Source organism: Babylonia areolata, chromosome 2 (assembly GCF_041734735.1).
Source record: "Babylonia areolata isolate BAREFJ2019XMU chromosome 2, ASM4173473v1, whole genome shotgun sequence".
Lineage (NCBI taxonomy): Eukaryota > Metazoa > Mollusca > Gastropoda > Neogastropoda > Buccinidae > Babylonia > Babylonia areolata.
This window is the reverse complement of record NC_134877.1, coordinates 41060933-41079624: the sequence shown is the minus strand read 5'-3', so window position 1 is coordinate 41079624 and position 18692 is coordinate 41060933. Positions and strand designations below refer to the sequence as shown.

The 18692-nt window shown below is 39.8% G+C and overlaps 1 protein-coding gene across 2 annotated transcripts; it reads left to right on the top strand.

Moving 5' to 3' along the window:
* Positions 1-1750: 1750 nt before the first annotated feature.
* Positions 1751-16733, top strand: LOC143301410 (nuclear receptor subfamily 1 group I member 3-like). Of its 2 annotated transcripts, none has more exons than XM_076615683.1 (5): positions 1751-1802; positions 8048-8416; positions 8850-8964; positions 10500-10888; positions 12267-16733. In XM_076615683.1, the coding sequence occupies exons 1-5, from the start codon at positions 1782-1784 to the stop codon at positions 12909-12911; spliced, it is 1539 nt and encodes a 512-aa protein (XP_076471798.1). In that variant the 5' UTR covers positions 1751-1781; the 3' UTR covers positions 12912-16733. The 2 variants fall into 2 exon arrangements, with proteins under 2 accessions (XP_076471798.1, XP_076471807.1); XM_076615692.1 differs by lacking the exon at positions 1751-1802 and adding an exon at positions 6616-6747.
* Positions 16734-18692: the final 1959 nt, after the last annotated feature.

The window sequence follows — 18692 nt, the reverse complement described above, 5'->3', positions numbered from 1 at the left end:
AAAGGGGCGTTTCTAAACGGCAAGTCCTGTACATAGGTTGATTTATTGGGCGGGGTGGGAGTGGATCATGAAGCATAATTCGTTCACAATAAAAAAAAAAAAAAAAAGAAAAAAAAAAGAAAGAAAGAAAAAAAAGAGGGTTTTGATTTTAACATAAAAGACGAAATTATGAAGCCATGCGATACGTAATGGCAAAGCAGGACTAGGGCAATGGCCAGTAAAGATGACACTGAATACTAGTAGGCCTATCAGTTAAAAACCTTGTCATTGAATCGTATGCAGACTGAAGCCCCCAAAAGAATAATCAGAATACGAAATACAATTCAAACAACCTAAACAATTAAAAGCAAATGAAAATGAAATTATCTTCTTCTTCTTCTTTCCCCACCAAAGTCTGGGTATTATTGTCAGACAAAAATAATCATATGTGAAAGTTTAGTTTTCAGATCACAACAAAAATGTACAAGATTGTTTTTTAATGCAAAAGACCATAAAAAATAAACTGAAGAAGAAGAGAAAAAAACCCACAAACAAACCAACACAGCAGAAAAAAATAACAAGAAAAGAATAGAAATTAAAGAAAGAAAGGAAGAAAGGGGGGGGGGGGGACAAATCGAAAAAAATGTTTCAGGTATAAGTAGGGTTCTCCCAAGAAAAGCAATGGGACAACATTAGTATCTATTCCAGGAAAAGCAGAAATGCTAATTTTCTTTTTCTCGTGTCTTTACTCAGAGAACAATTTACCCAACTGTGAGACACATTCAGCATCTCACTGTGATGGTATATTGCTGAATATCAGGTTGAGAGCTTCCACAAGGCTGTTGAGAACAAGCTGAAGCATTAGACTCTATGAAGGCATAGGGTCCTGACATTTTACTAGATGTGCGTGGTAAACTGGTGCGAACTGAAAAACGATGTACATGTGTGCATGGTGTGGGATAATATTGTAGGGTATATCATCCAGAGATTATCTCAAGGTTTTCTATATGTAACCAGTTCGTTGTCTTTGGACCTTACAGATTATTTCATAGTATGCATATTAAAAAAGAAAAGAAGGTGTAAAAAGGGAGGGGGGGGGGGGGGGGGGGCAGGGAGGATGCTAGTTTTCTTGAAAAAATAATGCTTGAAAGGAAAAATACCTTCCCTATGTCTTGGATATTTTTAGCATTACTTAACAGCAAATGTTGTAGGTTTTTTTTTGTTTTTTTTTCAAGCTGTATTTTATGTGGACAAAACTGTCAAGACTGATTTTGTCACTATTACTAAATATGTCAGCCTGTAATAATTGATCCTGTGGTTCTTAGTTGTTTTATTTATTTGTATACCAGACGTCTGTCACTGTCTGTTTGTATTTTTGTCTGTTTGTCACGAAAATCCCGATTTTTTTTTTTTTTTTTTCACGCTCTAGAATATGTTGCGTGCATGGTTATTTATATGTTTTTGTACATTTTTCGCTGGATGCAAAAAAAAAAAAAGAAAAAAAAAAGAAGAGAATATTTCACTACACTTTTGAAATACAGTTTGTCATAGATACGTTTCTTTTCTTTCCTCAGCGAATGTTTATGGGCGTGGGTGTGGGAATGTGTAAATCTGAGATACTGATGCGAAACATTGAAAGTTGGTTAAAGTGAAAAATCCCCAAGGATTATCTCAGTCATCAAGTGCAGCTCCACTGTGTCCTCGTCCGCTCTTTGACCTACATTTCCCAAACGGCCTTCACCCTCTAAAGTGCTGTCTACGAAAGGTCACAATCAGCCTATTCATAGTCGCGGTTACGTATCATGATGGGTGACAAGTCTGAGGTAAGTGAATCAAATGAAGAGTTCGGTCTTGGCTAATGATGTCTAGTATTACCCAGGAAAGGTTTTGAATATCCAAGTTCGACCCTATTTTAGACCTTACGAGAGAAAAGAAATGGCGGACACGTAGCACTGTGTCAGACTGGTTTTCCTGCACTTAGCCTGGCCTGTTCTCTTTCGTTTAGTCAAGGACTCGCGCACTGAACTAAACATGGTCGAGAGAGTAAAGCCAGAGTCGTCCAAAGCTAGCAATGACGATGCGAAAAGTGTCGTGTGTCAGTTTAACATTACTGTCGATATAATTTTCAATAGTATTTTACGTGGATCATCGGTGTTTTGTTTGGTTTTGAGTTGAAAGCTGTAAATAAAACTTCCTTGTTGTTTATCTCGACTGATAAGCTGGGTTTGATTTTTCTGATGGCGACAGAAGATACGTTGGGCTTTTTGTCATAGAGGAGCGTATGTTAGCATACTTTTAGTCTTTAATGTGTGTGTGTGTGTGTGTGTGTGTGTCCATGCATGTGTTGGGTTTGTTTGAATTTTGGACTTATACACATGCATGAACACACACACACACACACACACACACACACACACACACACAACAAACATACACACACTCATGCATACTGTTGGCAAGTCAGTACATATAGTTTTTTTTAATTCTCCTAGTAGTACTTGGTTCATGAAAATCAATCAAAATTATAATCTCAATGGGATTTTTGAAAAGTGATAGTCACTTGCAACCAGTCAACAGTATACTTGATCATGGTTCTTGCTTTGTGTTACAAGTGATTACTAGCAGCCTTTCCAATAAAATGAACAAATAATAATAATGATAGTTTATTTCTATTGCCTCCTCACCTCACCTCCTCAGGCCTAAAACTAAGTAGTCGTTGGGGGAAACCTGAGGACCACAGACGCAACCTCCCTTCTCCATCTGTCTCTGTCAGCAGCCGCTGGCAGCAGCTCACGTGTATAGAGTCCGGTCCATTGTTTGATGTTCTCATGCCAGTTCTTCCACTGTCTTCCTCTTCTTCTCCCGCCCTCGATGGTGCCTTGCATGATTGTTTTGGACAGACTGTTGTGTCGAGTGTTGTGTCCAAACCATATCAGCTTGCGTCTCTTCACAGTTGAAAGGAGAGGTTCCTGAGGTCCAGCAAGGTTCTTAATTCTGCTCCGTACATATTCATTGGTCCTGTGCTCGATCCAGGAAATTTGAAGGAGCTCCTCAGGCTTTTGTTCTCGAAGGCCTGGATCTTCCTTTCAGTTTCAGCCGTCAGTGTCCATGCCTCGCAACCATACAGTACAATGGAGACCACCAGGGCTTTGTAGAGTTTGAATTTTGTGGAGAATCGGATGTTACTTTTCCACACTCTGCTCAGTTTGGTCATGGCTGTGGTGGCTGTGCCAATGCAAATTCTTATTTCTGCTTTGCTGCTTCCATCCTTTGTCAGGGTTGCTCCTAGATATTTGAAGTTTCTGACATCTTCCAGTTGTTCTCCGTTCATGAAAATAGTGGCATGGTCCATGTTCACGCTGTTTACCATGGTTTTAGATTTCTCTGTGCTGACCTCCATTCCGTAAGCACCCGCTCTATCAACAAGTCTGTTGGTAAGTTCCTGCAGTTCTTCGTTTGTTCCCCCCATCAGATCTATATCATCAGCAAACCAGAGGTTGCATATTCATCTGCCACCAATGGAGATAGAAGTCTCATGGTTTTCCACTGCCTCCTGCATTATCCTTTCCAAGAATAGATTAAACAACACAGGAGAGAGGATACAGCCTTGTCTGACACCAACGGTCATTTTGAAAAACTTCCCGAGTTGTTTGTTGAGGAGCACTACACTGTTGGAATTCTTGTATAGGGCCTCTATCACGCTCACGATGCCATCATCAATTCCATATCCCCTCAGCACATGCCATAGTCCCTCATGCCAAACCCTGTCAAACGCTTTCTTGAAGTCAATAAAGTTGTGGAACAAGTCGCGTTGGTGTTGAAGGTGCTTAAGGTGCTTCTCATTGAGTATTCTGCAATTGAATATTTGCTCAATGGTGCTTCTTCCCTTTCTGAAACCAGCTTGTTCTTCGGCAAGTACTTCTTCAGCCCTTGACTTAAGTCTGTTGAGGAGGATTCGTAGCATGATCTTGCTTGGTTGACTAATAAGACTAATGGTCCTATAGTTCTGGCATTGTCTCAGGTTGCCCTTCTTTGGCAGAGGAATCACCAATGATTGCGTCCACTGTTCTGGCCATCTCTTCTCGTCAAGTATTTTCTGGCATACTGCTTGAAGGACTGCAACATACGCCTCTCCACCTTGCTGCAACATTTCTGCTGGGATATTGTCCACACCTGGTGATTTCCCTTCTTTCAAGCTTCATATTGCGTTTCTGACCTCCTCCTTCAGTATGGGTGGACAATAGTTGTTACGTTCAGCTGACAGAGTGTCACCTTTCATTAAAATACAATAATGCTCCAGGCACATCACATGAGTAAATTGTAACTTAAAAGAAACACTCTGTACAAAAATCACAACCACATGTAAAAATCTCCAAAAGCATGCCATGTGAACAACACAGTCACCCCAACCAAACAGCAAACTGGACCAAATACTATCATCCACACAATGAATAAAAAACAAGCATTAACCCACAGACAGATGAATGCACACACACACACACCACAACACACCACACACACAAACACAACACAACACACACACACACACACACACACACACACACACACGGTGCAAAACAACCAACCAAATCAAACCCAGATATGCACACATTTAGTTAACCTGTTTCAGAAAGTAACTCCAGACCTATCATTTCTGAAACAGATTGATAATAGTATTCATGACCTACTTGTACACTTGTTTAATTTGAAAAAATACTTTGGACATGATGAAAGAACAATTTAAAACTGCATGCTTATAAATGTTTTTTTGCATTTCCAATATTTCATTCAGGCCAGTCTTAGGGATGAGATCTTCCTCTTCAATGGGAAAAAGCTTTGAAAAGTAACAGGAGTAACAAGTTACAAGGGACAAGCTCACATCTCCACTTGATTTAAATACACTTTTCTTGAAACCTTTGTATGTATTTCACAAAGTTTGTCAGGACTTATTGAACTCTTCATATGTATTTCAGTAAGTTGGTTAGGGCTTATTTATTCTATTTGATATGATTTGCTGTGGACTGAGAAAGATATGTTTCGCAACAGACTGAGAACACTTTTACTGGTTTCAGTTTCATTGTATGTGTAATAACAAAAGCTGTGAGTAGTCACCAGCTGTAGAACCATTTCAGTATTCACACTTCCTGGTTAAATTAACATCAGTATGAGTTCAAGCACTGAACAGTCCGAAGGCACTTTATTTAACTGCGTTGAAATGCGTTCAGATGGCATCGAAAATCATTGCATTTGCAATAGATTATATTGCAGTGTATTTGACATAAAAGACAATAATCTACTTAACTTTTTCAGTACCAGGCATTACTTTGACTTGTGCTTCCTGTTTGCCAGTTGTTTTTGGGTTGCGGAAAGTAATGATTAATAAAAGATGTAACTACACATACTTAACTGTGACCCACCAGTGCAGACTCTGTATGTACACACACAATGATTGTATGTACACACACACACACACACACACACACACACACACACACACACACACACACTTCAGTTGTGACACCTGCCTGTGCCATGTCCACTCACTTCATGCTCACTCTCAGACAGTATCAAAGAGGTTAACAGTGACCAGTTGGCCCACAGTGCAGGGGTAGGGGGAGGAGCACTGTTCCCAAGTTCACTTGCAGGTGATAGCTGTGATCAGTACTTCTGAAACCATGCTGTTCATGTAATTCATGACTCCCAGGAAACTGTTCAGCCCCTTCATCACTCTCTCCCTCCCTGCCCTCAATAAGTGGATGGTTTCTGTGGTCACCTCTATGTTAGCCACAGAGCAGTACTCAACATCCTGTTTTTCTTTCTCTCCTCTGCTGGCTACTTCTCCCACCCTTCCTTCCTCTCTGCAAATCATTCTAACTTTCAGTCACATCATGCAAACCACCAGACAAGATTTTGCCACACTTAGCACTCAAGTCATTGTCTTCAATGGCTTTCAAAGGTTCTGCATCATCTTAGATGACAAAATCTCAATTTTTTGTTTGCAACACACTACTGTTTCAAGCCAGTAGGGATAGGTTGTTCTTTGTTGTCCACCATTTTGAAAACATCAAGGGGGGGTAATGACAATAACATCCAGAAATTATCATACAGAACATTATTGGTTGTTGCTTTTCATGGATAATTAAAGTAGACACATCAAACTTTCAAACTGGTGGCTATTGGGATACATCAACTTTAAGATAGGACTGTGAAACACCAGAAATGACACTGACATATATGTATGTCATGGGGAAGATAGTGAGCATTTTTGTGGACAAATTTAATACATCATGGGGCACTGAAGAGGCTAACGACTGATGTTGTGTTGTTATGTCAGATTATATCAGAATATACTTGGGGGGGAAAAAAAGTTGAGGAGATCCTTTGTTATATGACACATGACTGCTTCAACTGTGAGATGTATATTGATAACAGATCTTGATGATTGTCAGTTTTTCCCCCAATATGACTATGAGTCAAACTGTATTACCATCCTTGTTCAGTTTGCCCCCAGGGATACACTGAGAAGGCGTACTTGTTCAATTCCTTGTTGACTCAACGTTCAGGCTGCACTCGTTCAGTGATCTGTTATCGTGATGTGACGCTGACGTGTTTGTTGGACAGGAAACTTATGTCATGGAAACACCTTCCTAGTGTGGGAAGTAAAGCCCATTGTTCTTTTCTGTAAAACTGTGTGCAGTGATGGGTTACACTGATGAAAAATCTCAGACTTTTTGAGGGACTTGCTTTCAGCATTTTATTATGTAAAAGGTTAGTGTTTGAGCTACCATAATAAGCCTCAGGGAACTGCTAGCCATGCATGCTAAGTATGATAGTTATTTGGAATGTGAACAGACCTATTACAAGGCCTCAACCATGAGCAAATCAAGTCAAGTCTATCATTGTTAATATTGTCTGTGTCTCATTTAAAAAAAATTTCAATATTTTTTTAAATTTTGTATAGAAGATAGTGGTGTTTTTTTGTTTTTGTTTTTCTTTTTCTTGGTTTATTATTGTCTACTCACAACTAGGTGATTTAGACATGTATACATTCATTCATTTCAGCACACATATACACACTTGTACAACAGGTGGAGTTGGGGGGTGTATTACGGAATGTTTGGAAAAAAAAAGAAAAAAAAAGAAGTTTACAATTGAGTGATGGGTCATTGGGTGGAGGAGTCCTCAATCATTTTACCATTAAGTGAAATTACAACAAGCTACCCACTACAGAGTTGCATATGACCACACCTATTGATATTACAAAATGATATCATTTCCCAGAGTATTTGTGATAATCACCCTAGATATGGCAATGTGTTCGCATGTTGCAACAGATGAGTGAAGTTGCCAGTTGTCACCCTTGTCACAGCCATTTGATTACATGTTGCAACAGATGAGTGAAGACGTCGGTAGTCACTCTAGTCGCATTGATGTGTTTGCATGTTGCAACAGATGAGTGAAGACGCTGCTGGTCACAGTGATGTGTTTGCATGTTGTAACAGACGAGTCAAGATGCCACTAGTCACCTTAGTCACAAAATGTGTTTGCATGTTTCAACAGATGAGTGAAGACGCCACTAGTCACCTTAGTCACAAAATGTGTTTGCATGTTGCAACAGATGAGTGAAGACACCACTAGTCACAGTGATGTGTTTGCATGTTGCAACAGACGAGTGAAGACACCACTAGTCACAGTGATGTGTTTGCATGTTGCAACAGATGAGTGAAGACGCCACTGGTCACAGTGATGTGTTTGCATGTTTCAACAGATGAGTGAAGACGCCACTAGTCACAGCGATGTGTTTGCATGTTGCAACAGACGAGTGAAGACGCCACTAGTCACAGTGATGTGTTTGCATGTTTCAACAGATGAGTGAAGACGCCACTAGTCACAGTGATGTGTTTGCATGTTGCAACAGATGAGTGAAGACACCACTAGTCACAGCGATGTGTTTGCATGTTTCAACAGATGAGTGAAGACGCCACTAGTCACAGTGATGTGTTTGCATGTTTCAACAGATGAGTGAAGACGCCACTAGTCACAGTGATGTGTTTGCATGTTTCAACAGACGAGTGAAGACGCCAGCTCCATGGATGGAGTGGACCTGGCACGTGTCCTGACAACCATGGCGTCCATCAAACCACTCCTGGACCCAAGTGAAGACTCTGCTCTGTCTTCCTCCCCAGGGTCCACCCCCGGCACTTCTGCCCTCAGCCCACAGGACCACACCTACAACACAATGCCAGTGGTCTGCGTGCCATCTCCGTCTGGCATCAGTCTTCAGCCAGACTCTGCAGAGTCCTCACGCAAACGCGTACGATTGAAGGATGATAAAATTTGTGGAGTGTGTGGTGACAAGGCGCTGGGCTTCAATTTCAATGCCATCACTTGTGAATCTTGTAAAGCATTTTTCAGGCGTAACGCACACAAACCTAAGGTACGTTTTAAGGTAATTTTGTACAGTTATCATTTTAAAACATAAATAAATATAATTTCCATAATCAGTTAAAAATATGTCTGTCATGCACTGTATGAACAAGTGTCTCTGAAGATTCTGTGGTTATATTTTCCATCACTTACTCAAAACACATGGAAGTGCCCAAAGACTTGGCAGCAGCCTATTTTTTGTCCAAGAAAACCTACAAAATAGCAGAAATGCCATATGGAAAACAGAGGAAAAAAAGGAAAAAGAAAAAAACACACACAAAATGATAGGGCTTAACTGAAATTAAAGAGTCGTCAAGTAAGAATATCTTCCTACTTTTCTTTTTTTCTTTCAATTGCTGTTTCTTCTCCCTTTTTGTCCAACACTTTTTTTGAGGATTGCTGTTTGTCAGTATTATCATATATTGTCACATTGTGTGTTTCAGCCGGAATGTCTTTTCCAAGGGAACTGTGTCATCGATGTGAGGACACGCCGTTTCTGCCCTTCATGTCGCATCCACAAGTGCTTTGCCATTGGCATGAATGCAGACATGATTCTTGGTAAGCAGCTGATGATTTTCAGCTTTATTATCTGGGGCTGAAATTGAAGAATTAACTTTTAGGTGAAGTCCTGCTCCCTTGGGTATGGTTCACTGACGTTGTTTTGTATGGCTTAGCTCTGGTCCATTTTGCACACATGTATCCCGGTTCATTGTTGTTGTGGTCCTTGCGGTTTGTTATTTCGTTATTATTGTAGTTTGAACACATTGTCCTTGTATCTGTACAGCTGTTGGGGGTAATATATTCAGATTGACAGTTAAAAAATATTATAAAACCTTTGCATATACACTGTCCAACCCTGACAAAAGATGGAAGCAGCAAAGCAGAAATAAGAATTCGCATTGGCACAGCCACTGCAGCCATGACCAAACTGAACAGAGTGTATAAATTCCATTTATCTTAGAATAATCTTATTTATAACCATACTTTCCAATAAGGAACATTAAGGGAAAAAGGGACACAAGAGAATAGTAGTAAAACTGAGAGGTAATATGTTTTTCACCAACTACTTTTCAATGATTATATTAATGTATAAGAAAGCATACTGGGCAAAAAATTGATAATCAAAGTCATGTATTGATATTTACTGTGCTCTGCCTTAGACAGAACATAAAAGAATTTTTTTTTAAAGTTAGAGCATAAAAAAATGGAAAGCACATGATAACTGAGTTGAGAGAAAGTAATGGTATCAGAGACAATGAAGCTAATGTGCAACAGAATAAGATGGTTCAAAGGCATGGGTGGAGGAATAGAACTAGATGGAAAACAATACCAATAAATGAATGAATAAAGGGAAGGCACATTAAGGGAACATGGTAATAGAAGGTGGAGAACAAGAAGGGGAAAAAAACGAGAGAGATTAGATAATTCATTATCTTCATACATTTAGAGGTCAAGATAAGAAAACACTGGTCCATCAGCATCAGAGGCCCAAACAGATTTGTCTTGTACATTGTCCTGTGGTAGTCCCTGTACAGGGCAACAATCCACAATGGGGGGTGCGCTTAAGGAGACTGATGCCTGTGTATGACCATTAAGCTCCATAGTTCACCCAGGGTAATCCGGGTCCCACTCAGACCAATGTGAACATCAGTTCAGCAAATATTCACTTCACATCTCACCCACCTTGTGTGGGTGGTGATGGGGTGGGTGGAGATGGTTGTTGGGGGATGGGATGGGGGTGGAATAATGGGTGAGATGTGAAGAGAATATTTGCTGAACTCATGTTCACATTGGCCTGTTTCGATCATGGATATTTTTGTGCCATAATGCTGATGGGGGTCTGATCTGCCTAAAGCTCTCTGTTTTCTTCCCTTTACCATTTAAATGTAAGTAGAACTGTATCATCTCTCTCCTCTTTTATTTGATTGATTTATTTATTCATTGGTATTGTTTTCCATCTTGTCTCATGCCTCCACCCATGCCTTTGAACCATCTTCATGTTGCCCATTAGCTTTATTGTCTCTGGAACTGTTACTTTTTTTGTTACTTTTTCTTCACTCTATTATTGTGTGCTTTTTCTGTTGTGTTTTCAGATGATGCAGAAAAGAGGGCACGGATGGAGCGAGTGGTAGAGAACCGTTCCAAGAAACTCTACAGCCAGGGTGGCACAGTAACAAAGCAGACATTCTCACCCCCTAGTCAGCCCAGCAGAAACACATCTGAACCCGTGCCCACAGCCAAACCAATACATTCAGACACAGCGATTCCAGCAGCAATGACGTCAAGTGTTCCACTGTGCACGGAGGAAGACACCAAGCCCAAGATGCCATTACCTTCCAGGCAGTACGGGCTGCCACAGACACTTCAGGGACGCATGTTCAGACACCCGCCCCGAGAGCTGCTGCCCTCTGACCCTCAGTTCTATCGGCGTTTAACGGAGGATGAAAAATGGATTCTGAACGACATTTCAACAGCTTTCCAGGTAGATGGACACAAATGTTACTTCCTTGGTATTGTTTGGTTGAATTCCTTTTCTGTTTCAACATTTTTTCAGGTAAAATTGGTATGGTCGTTACAGCCTTTCTCCTTGATATTGTTTCAGTGGATCCCTTTTGGTATTGTTTGGTTGAACTCCATTTGGAAACCTTGACACGAAAAAAGAAAAAGAAAAAAAGGAGACCCCCGAAATGGGGGAACATTTGTTTAAACATTTCATGTAAAAAATGTTTTGAAAAGTGTTTCTAGGGATTTGTGTGTTTAAATGCTTTGCTTGTGACTGATGATAATAAGTATGATGATGATTATTATTATGTCTGTGTTTTCTGTGTAATTCTTATTCATTCAGGAACACGGCTAAGAATTGCTAACAAATCTAGAAAAAGTAAGATAATCAGATGCATCTTTTGACATTTGCACTTGCCTATTCACAATATGTGCACTCCACCCCACACTTATTTGCAAGTCATTTGAATTAAAATATTCTGCCTATTTTATGTAGAACTGGTAAATTATACATATATTGTTATTTATGTGTTTGATCTTTTGTATTATATTCAAGAGCTTTTGGCTGTTGTTTTTTTTTTTTTTTTTTTTTTTTTTTTTTTTTTTAACATGGTTTCCCAGTTATATCTGAAAAAAGGAATCCATATTGTTCACTTACAGCTTTTGGTAAAAATTCAGACAGCTGCACATGTCACTGTTTTTTTTTCAAATTTACCTTGTATTTCAGACATCCACAGATACATAGACATTTTGACTGCCATGCTGTGTACACAGTGTGTTGTGGTGAACCAGGTTTGATGACTGCCACTGCTGTATACACAGTGTGTGTTGTGGTGAACCAGGTTTGAGTGGTGAACCAGGTTTGATGACTGCCACTGCTGTATACACAGTGTGTGTTGTGGTAAACCAGGTTTGATGACTGCCACTGCTGTATACACAGTGTGTGTTGTGGTGAACCAGGTTTGATGACTGCCACTGCTGTATACACAGTGTGAGTTGTGAACCAGGTTTGATGACTGCCACTGCTGTATACACAGTGTGTGTTGTGGTGAACCAGGTTTGAGTGGTGAACCAGGTTTGATGACTGCCACTGCTGTATACACAGTGTGTGTTGTGGTGAACCAGGTTTGATGACTGCCACTGCTGTATACACAGTGTGTGTTGTGGTGAACCAGGTTTGATGACTGCCACTGCTGTATACACAGTGTGTGTTGTGGTGAACCAGGTTTGATGACTGCCACTGCTGTATACACAGTGTGTGTTGTGGTGAACCAGGTTTGATGACTGCCACTGCTGTATACACAGTGTGTGTTGTGGTGAACCAGGTTTGATGGAGTGGTGACTGTTGCTGTGTGCAGGCCACCATTGCCACCCTCAACAACGGGGACACGGATCCCATGCCACCCAACATCAACCCGAGCCTCAATGAGCTCATCAACTCTACAGACGAAACTGTACGCCAGCTCATCCGTTTTGTTGGCAAAGTCAGTGATTTCCAGCAGATGCGTAAAGATGACCAGATCTCCTGCCTGAAGAACAGCGTCATGCAGTCTGTGTTGTTACGATCGGCCTGTGTGTACATCTTGGAGAAAGACGTGTTCCTGTGTTCCAAAGGAGAGATCCCCACCTCTTACCTCCAGGGTGCACTGGACAATCCAGCGCTCTACACAGCTCACGTGAACTTTTGTCGGTCCATCAAGTCGATCATCCTGAACAACTACACAATGTGGGCGCTGGCCCAGATCCTGGCACTGTTCAACCCCTGCGGCAACGCTATCCTGGACCGGGAGTACATGTCCTCGCTGCAGGATAAGTACATCATTCTGCTGAAGCACTACCTGGAGTCTGAGTTCGCCTACACCTTTGCCCAGGACTACATGGTGGCCCTGCAGGACATGTTGGGCGACCTCAAGACCCTGGGGGAGGCCTACACCACTGTCATCTACAATGTCAACCCTGCAGAGATCGAGCCTCTGCTGCTGGAGGTCTTCAACTTGAAATAGTTTTGTGGTCATCTGTGTGTGTGTGTGAAGTCTTCAGTTTTAGTTTCCAGGAAGTGTCCAAGTTTGCGGAATGATCCATATACGCTACACTATATCAGCTGTTGAAAAAACAAAAGAAGAAAGGAGCAGGTGCTTGACCTTGACATGAACCCAACATGCTGATCAGACTTTGAGAAATCTTCAGTTTTCTGTTGAACACAGTTATATCATGTGACAATGTCCTGATTGGTATTCCATCATGAGGATGGGGTTCGAAGGGATGAGAAAGTGAAAGAAAAAAAAGTCACGCAGGACTAAGCTGGCACGCAATACTCTGTGGTATGTAAGTGGGTTTGTTGTAAGGTAAAGCTTGACAGCATTGGCAGTGTGCCTATAAATCAGTCTTCTGTTAGTTTCAAATCAAAATTGTCAAATAAAATTATTTGAAATTTTTCTGTTTTCTGTTTAGGCTAGGCTTTGGAGGTGAAGTAAATCAGCTGGGAATTCATTAAGACATGACTGAATGGGATCTGCTAACTCACTCCGGACGATGGAATGTTATAGCATTCCTGACGTAAGGTAGCGTTCCTGACGTAAGGTCGCGTTCCAGAGTGGTTTCAACAATTAAAAATTTGTTCACATTTTTCTCATGGGGTAGCATAAAAATCGCAGCTACACCGGGCATTGCAAACATGTCCAGGGTCGAATGGAAAGTTTCTTCATGAGGTTCAGTAACTATACACTCGCTGGCCAGCCGTTGACCATGGTACTCCACATGACAAGCTAATCTGCATATGTATCAAAAATGGCATCGCAGGCGATGTAAGTGGAAATTTTCGGAGCAAACTAGATCATGACAGCGGCTTTTTACTGCTGCTAAAGTGATTGAAATGCTTCAAACTGAAGGTTTTGACATCGACAAGGATGTTGAAGACGTTGAATAAACTATCTGCAGTGAAGAAAGCTACCAGCAAGAAGGTACTGACAGTAACTCAGCTTCTGAGAGCTGTGAAGAGAGGGAGGGGGGTGGGCGTACATATGACGTTAGAAGAGGGATCAGTGGGTCAAGTACAGGGAGTTTCATTCAGTTACTTTGTGTTTTGTATTTTTTGTGATTTTTTCCGAATCCTAACAAATGGGTCGTCTGCAGGGGAAAGCAAGGGAGAAAACTATTCATCCGGAGTGAGTTAAATTCAGTATGAGGTAAACCTGTCTGAATGTGAAATTGTGAGTAAATTCACATGTTCATATTGTACATATAGTCTGTAATCATCTCATATAATCAAAATGTATGTATTTGGCTGACCTGTGATTGTTATATCATAGAAAAAGATTTACAAAAAAACAACAACATTACTTGTGTTCAGTGAAGCAAGAGAGATACATTTCTATTAAAAAAAAAAAAAAAGTATTCACAGGGTTGAAGGGATACAGTACATGCATTGCAAAAAATGTGTATGGGATTGTATAAATGTTGTTGGGTTGGGATTTTTTTGCATGTTTCCTATTACTATTTTCTGTGCACTGTCTGTTCTTTTTTCATGTATTTTTGCATTGTCATTGATGTTGCTTTTTGCTCAGAATGTATTCTTGAAAAATGAGGCATTATATATATATATGTATATATGGCACATGTATAGTAATGGTGGTATGCATCTGGTTATTTATTTATGTTGTTAAAAATCACCTTACCTAATCAGTTATACATTTTTTTTGTCCTCTCTTTCTCCACATTCTTTTCTTTAAAAAAAAAAAAATGTCACATGAAAATGGAAATCTATGCACAATGTTTAAGATTCTCCACCTGGTGGAGAAATGAGTTTTAATTACACATACTTAACCATGACCCACTAGTGCAGACTCTGGCAGGGGTCTGACATTCCTGTCCTGTGCAAACTACTATCTGCCTATGTGGAGAAAATGAAAGTAGCTACGGCTGATAACCTCCCGTTTTCCCCGTTTAATGTGCCCATTTTCTCAGTAGTAAAGATTATAGAATAAACTATCTACTCTACTGACTATGGTTTCTAGTTTGTTAACAAGGAGAAAGGTGGCAAAATGGTTAAGACTGCCAGTATAGTGTCTGTGAGTGTCTGGGTTTAATTCCCCAGTCTTACCCTTTTTCCAGAGTTTGACTGGAAAATTGGACTGAGCATCGAGTCATTCATATGAGATGATAAACCGAAGTCCTGTGTGGAGCATGCACTTTGCACACTGAAAAAGAACCCACAGCAACAAAAAGATTGTTCTCTGGCGAAATTCTGTGTATGAAACCCACTCAGATAGATACACAAATATGTACGCATACACTAAAGGCCTGACTAAGCACATTGGGTTATTATGCTGGTCTGGCATCTGCCCAGCAGTTGTGGTGTGATGTATTATATGGATTTGTCGGAGTGGAGTGATGCCTCCTTGGGAAACTGAAACTGAAAACTGAATAAGCATGGTGGAAAAGCTGAATAGCATCTAACGGAACTTGTCCATTTGACTATGTAACAGTGTTGCGTTTTGGTAGCATTGCTTGTTTTAACAATGATGCATTTTACCGTAAGATGATCATGAATGAAATTAGAAGAGGTTTCATATGGTGTGAGAAAAATTCAGTATTGTTGAAACATGTTGTGTCAGAAATGATTTGTTCATAGTTCAGGTTATTGTGCCTCTCAGCCCATGTCCCTTACAAGTGTGATAATATCTACAGCATTACAAACACCATTATCATGCATTGTTTGTTCACCAACAAGTACAGAAGAGGGACATAATGATTTACATAAAGAGTTTGTTCTCTTTCTGTGGATCAATATTACCGGTCCTAAAAAATAATGAAAACTGTCCTTGTCAGACCCCCCATCCCTTTACCAACCACCACCAAGTAAAAGATAAGAAGCAAAAGACCACCTTCCACCCCAAACAAATCACATGCAGATTTTATTGTTTTGATGATGAATTATTTTTTTCTCCCTACACAGCAGTAGTCATGAGAAAGACACTATGGTGGGTTGAAAAACGTTTGTCCATCTCCATATGCCATTCATGGTTGTAGAGCAACTTTTAAGTTTTATCTTCTCATATGCTGTATGCAGGGTTTTATAAAGATGTCTTGTGTGTTTAGGGTGTGGGGCATAGGGAAGGATGCTATTAGGGAGAGTTTGTGTGTGTGTGTGTGTGTGTGTGTGTGTGTGTGATGGTGGGTAATAGTCAAGGCAGCTACAAAGTCCAGATTTTGCAGTTTTTGTTGTTTTATGATTATGCAAACATGCACTCTTTTGAACTTCTTGTGTGGCTTTCTTTGACCCAGGCTAAGCATGTACATGTGCACACACACACACACACACACACACACACATATATATATATATATATGTGTGTGTGTGTGTGTTTGTGACAGAAAGAGTGGAGAAAAAGAGAGAGCCACTATGTTTGTCTGAGCTATGAACATGTGCAAGTGTTCTGGATGCTGTTCATGTTCCCCAGTCAAATTAGAATTCTATCAAGGTGTTTCCACATATTCCCAATGTTGTGTGAAAATAATTTCTCAAAATTCTCTTTCCTTGCCCTCTGTGTGTGTCCTTGTGCGTGCATGCTTGCAGGCATGTGTGTGAGAGAGACGTGCATTTCCTTTTCCTTTTTAAGGAACCATATTTGTTTAGATTTCTGTAACAAATAATCAGCACAATGAGGAGCAAGAATCTGCTTTTTATTATGTTGGACAAATTCATCCAAAAATTCTTGAATGGTAGATCTGTGATGCTGGTGAAGAGTTGATCTTGGTTTCCTCATGACCAAGTGCCTTGTGTAAACTGCTTGAACACAGCAGCATCAAATTAATTTGTGATTAAAATTTAAAAAATTATGAAAGCTTTCTGATCTGGTCGGTCTTGTGAACAATGTAGACTAAAATTCATGTTGGCAGTTTGGTCTTTCACACAGTTTCAGTGGCATTACTCACACACTACACCAAGGAACCCCCCATACACAGCTGTATGTATGACATAGGCTTGTACTGTCACAGTCCCACTGGAATCTATCAATGTTAAATATCCATCGGGCCACACACCAGAGGAGACCCTGCATAGCTGCCAAGTCACTTCTGTGGTGTTCAGTGTGAACAGTGTAAGTAGGGAGTTATGACAGAGGGTATATGACTGAACTGTCAATTTCTCTAAAGAGATGATAAAGTTGATTTGCAAGGTCAGGTTTTGTATGTTGGTTTTACATTCCATTCCCAGTTTTGGTATGAGGAATAATCATGATTATAGTCTACACAGATAAAACCTGATAGTATGATAGATGAGTTGTTGGAGAACAGCTAATAGCCTGTTATTTCTGTTACAGACAGTTGACAAGCTTTTTGCGCGCGCATGTGTGTGTGAGTAATTTTTTTTTTTTTTTTCTTGTTTTAATTTCTTTCTAGAATAGATGATGAATTGTAGACTGTTGTAAATATAATCAATAATTACCATGTGTTCGTTGTAGGTTGTTTGGCTTTTATAGCAAAGTTTGTTATATTGCATTTTTAAGATGCTAATATAAGTAATAACAATATTTCAATAATCATCTATACAGCTTTTTTTATATGAAAAGGGTAATGATGGTATTTGCAATCCAGTTTTTCTTATAGAGGCTAATAATAGTACTTAAAATCTTTTTTTCTCTCTCCTCTCTGACATCTGTTGTTTATCATTTCTGTTGTCACCGGTGTTTGATATTTGATCCAAAATTTTTAGCATTACTGCTTTTGGACATGATAGTGTCATATTTTTAAATGGTAACTAAAAGTGTCCATCAGACTGCTGGCTGAGTAATGTTAAGAACCTCTTTCTTTTTGCAGTTTATATTTTTTTAATTTATTTTATTTTTTTATTATTATTTTTTTTTTAGATAACTCAAGTTTTGGAGCTTGAATTAGACATGTATCTCAGCCTCTTGTCATTTGATGATTTATAGAGTGTGTAAAATGTATTCTAACCTCTTGAATACTGAATGTTGGTGAAATGAGGTAAGTGCAGCATGGATTTGAAGGGCATTTCCTACTTTTTGTGTACTTGGAAGTGGCATAATTGATTTTTACAGGATAAAAGAGATTCTTAATCAAGAGGGAGAAGTCTAAATAAGTAATGATGAACTTCATCTTGACCTGTGAGCTGTTTTACCTGAGGGAGAAAACTTGTGAAAATTCTTGTTATCAGCAGTTGAAGGGTTAAAACAATTAAAGAGTTCAAAGGATGTATCTGTTCTGATATTTTTCATTTTTACGTACCTGATTTTGCTAAACTTAATTTTTGTTGTTGTTGTTTTCTTTCTGCATGGTTGTACAATCGCAAAATAACTGTGTTATGTCTCCTTTGATTATTGTTCTGTATCCCCATCACATCAGTGATTATGGATCTCCATGCTGTTGAAGGGACCAATGTATGTCAGCTTGCATTGACCTTGCCTTTCTTGATATACAAAAACTAATATTTTTGGAGAGGTGTCACATGTGTGACTCATCTGTGTGAGCATACATGGTTTGTAAAATCGCCCGATGAATATGACATGCCTTTGGCCAAAGGTCCCCCATGGGATGCTGGGGGTCTTTCAGAATAAACAGCATCCCCACCTTCTGGAAATTCTGTGCTAGAAATTTCCTTTTTTTCTCTTTTCCCCATTCTGTGATGTGGTATTACTATCTGCGCTGTTTTGCTCCGACGACAAGGTGGTGAAATTGTAAATACTGGGATGGGCACTAGCTGTCCATTTCACAGTTTTATTTGCCTGTATGGTCTTTTTAATATATTTTGTGTTTGGTTTTGAGGT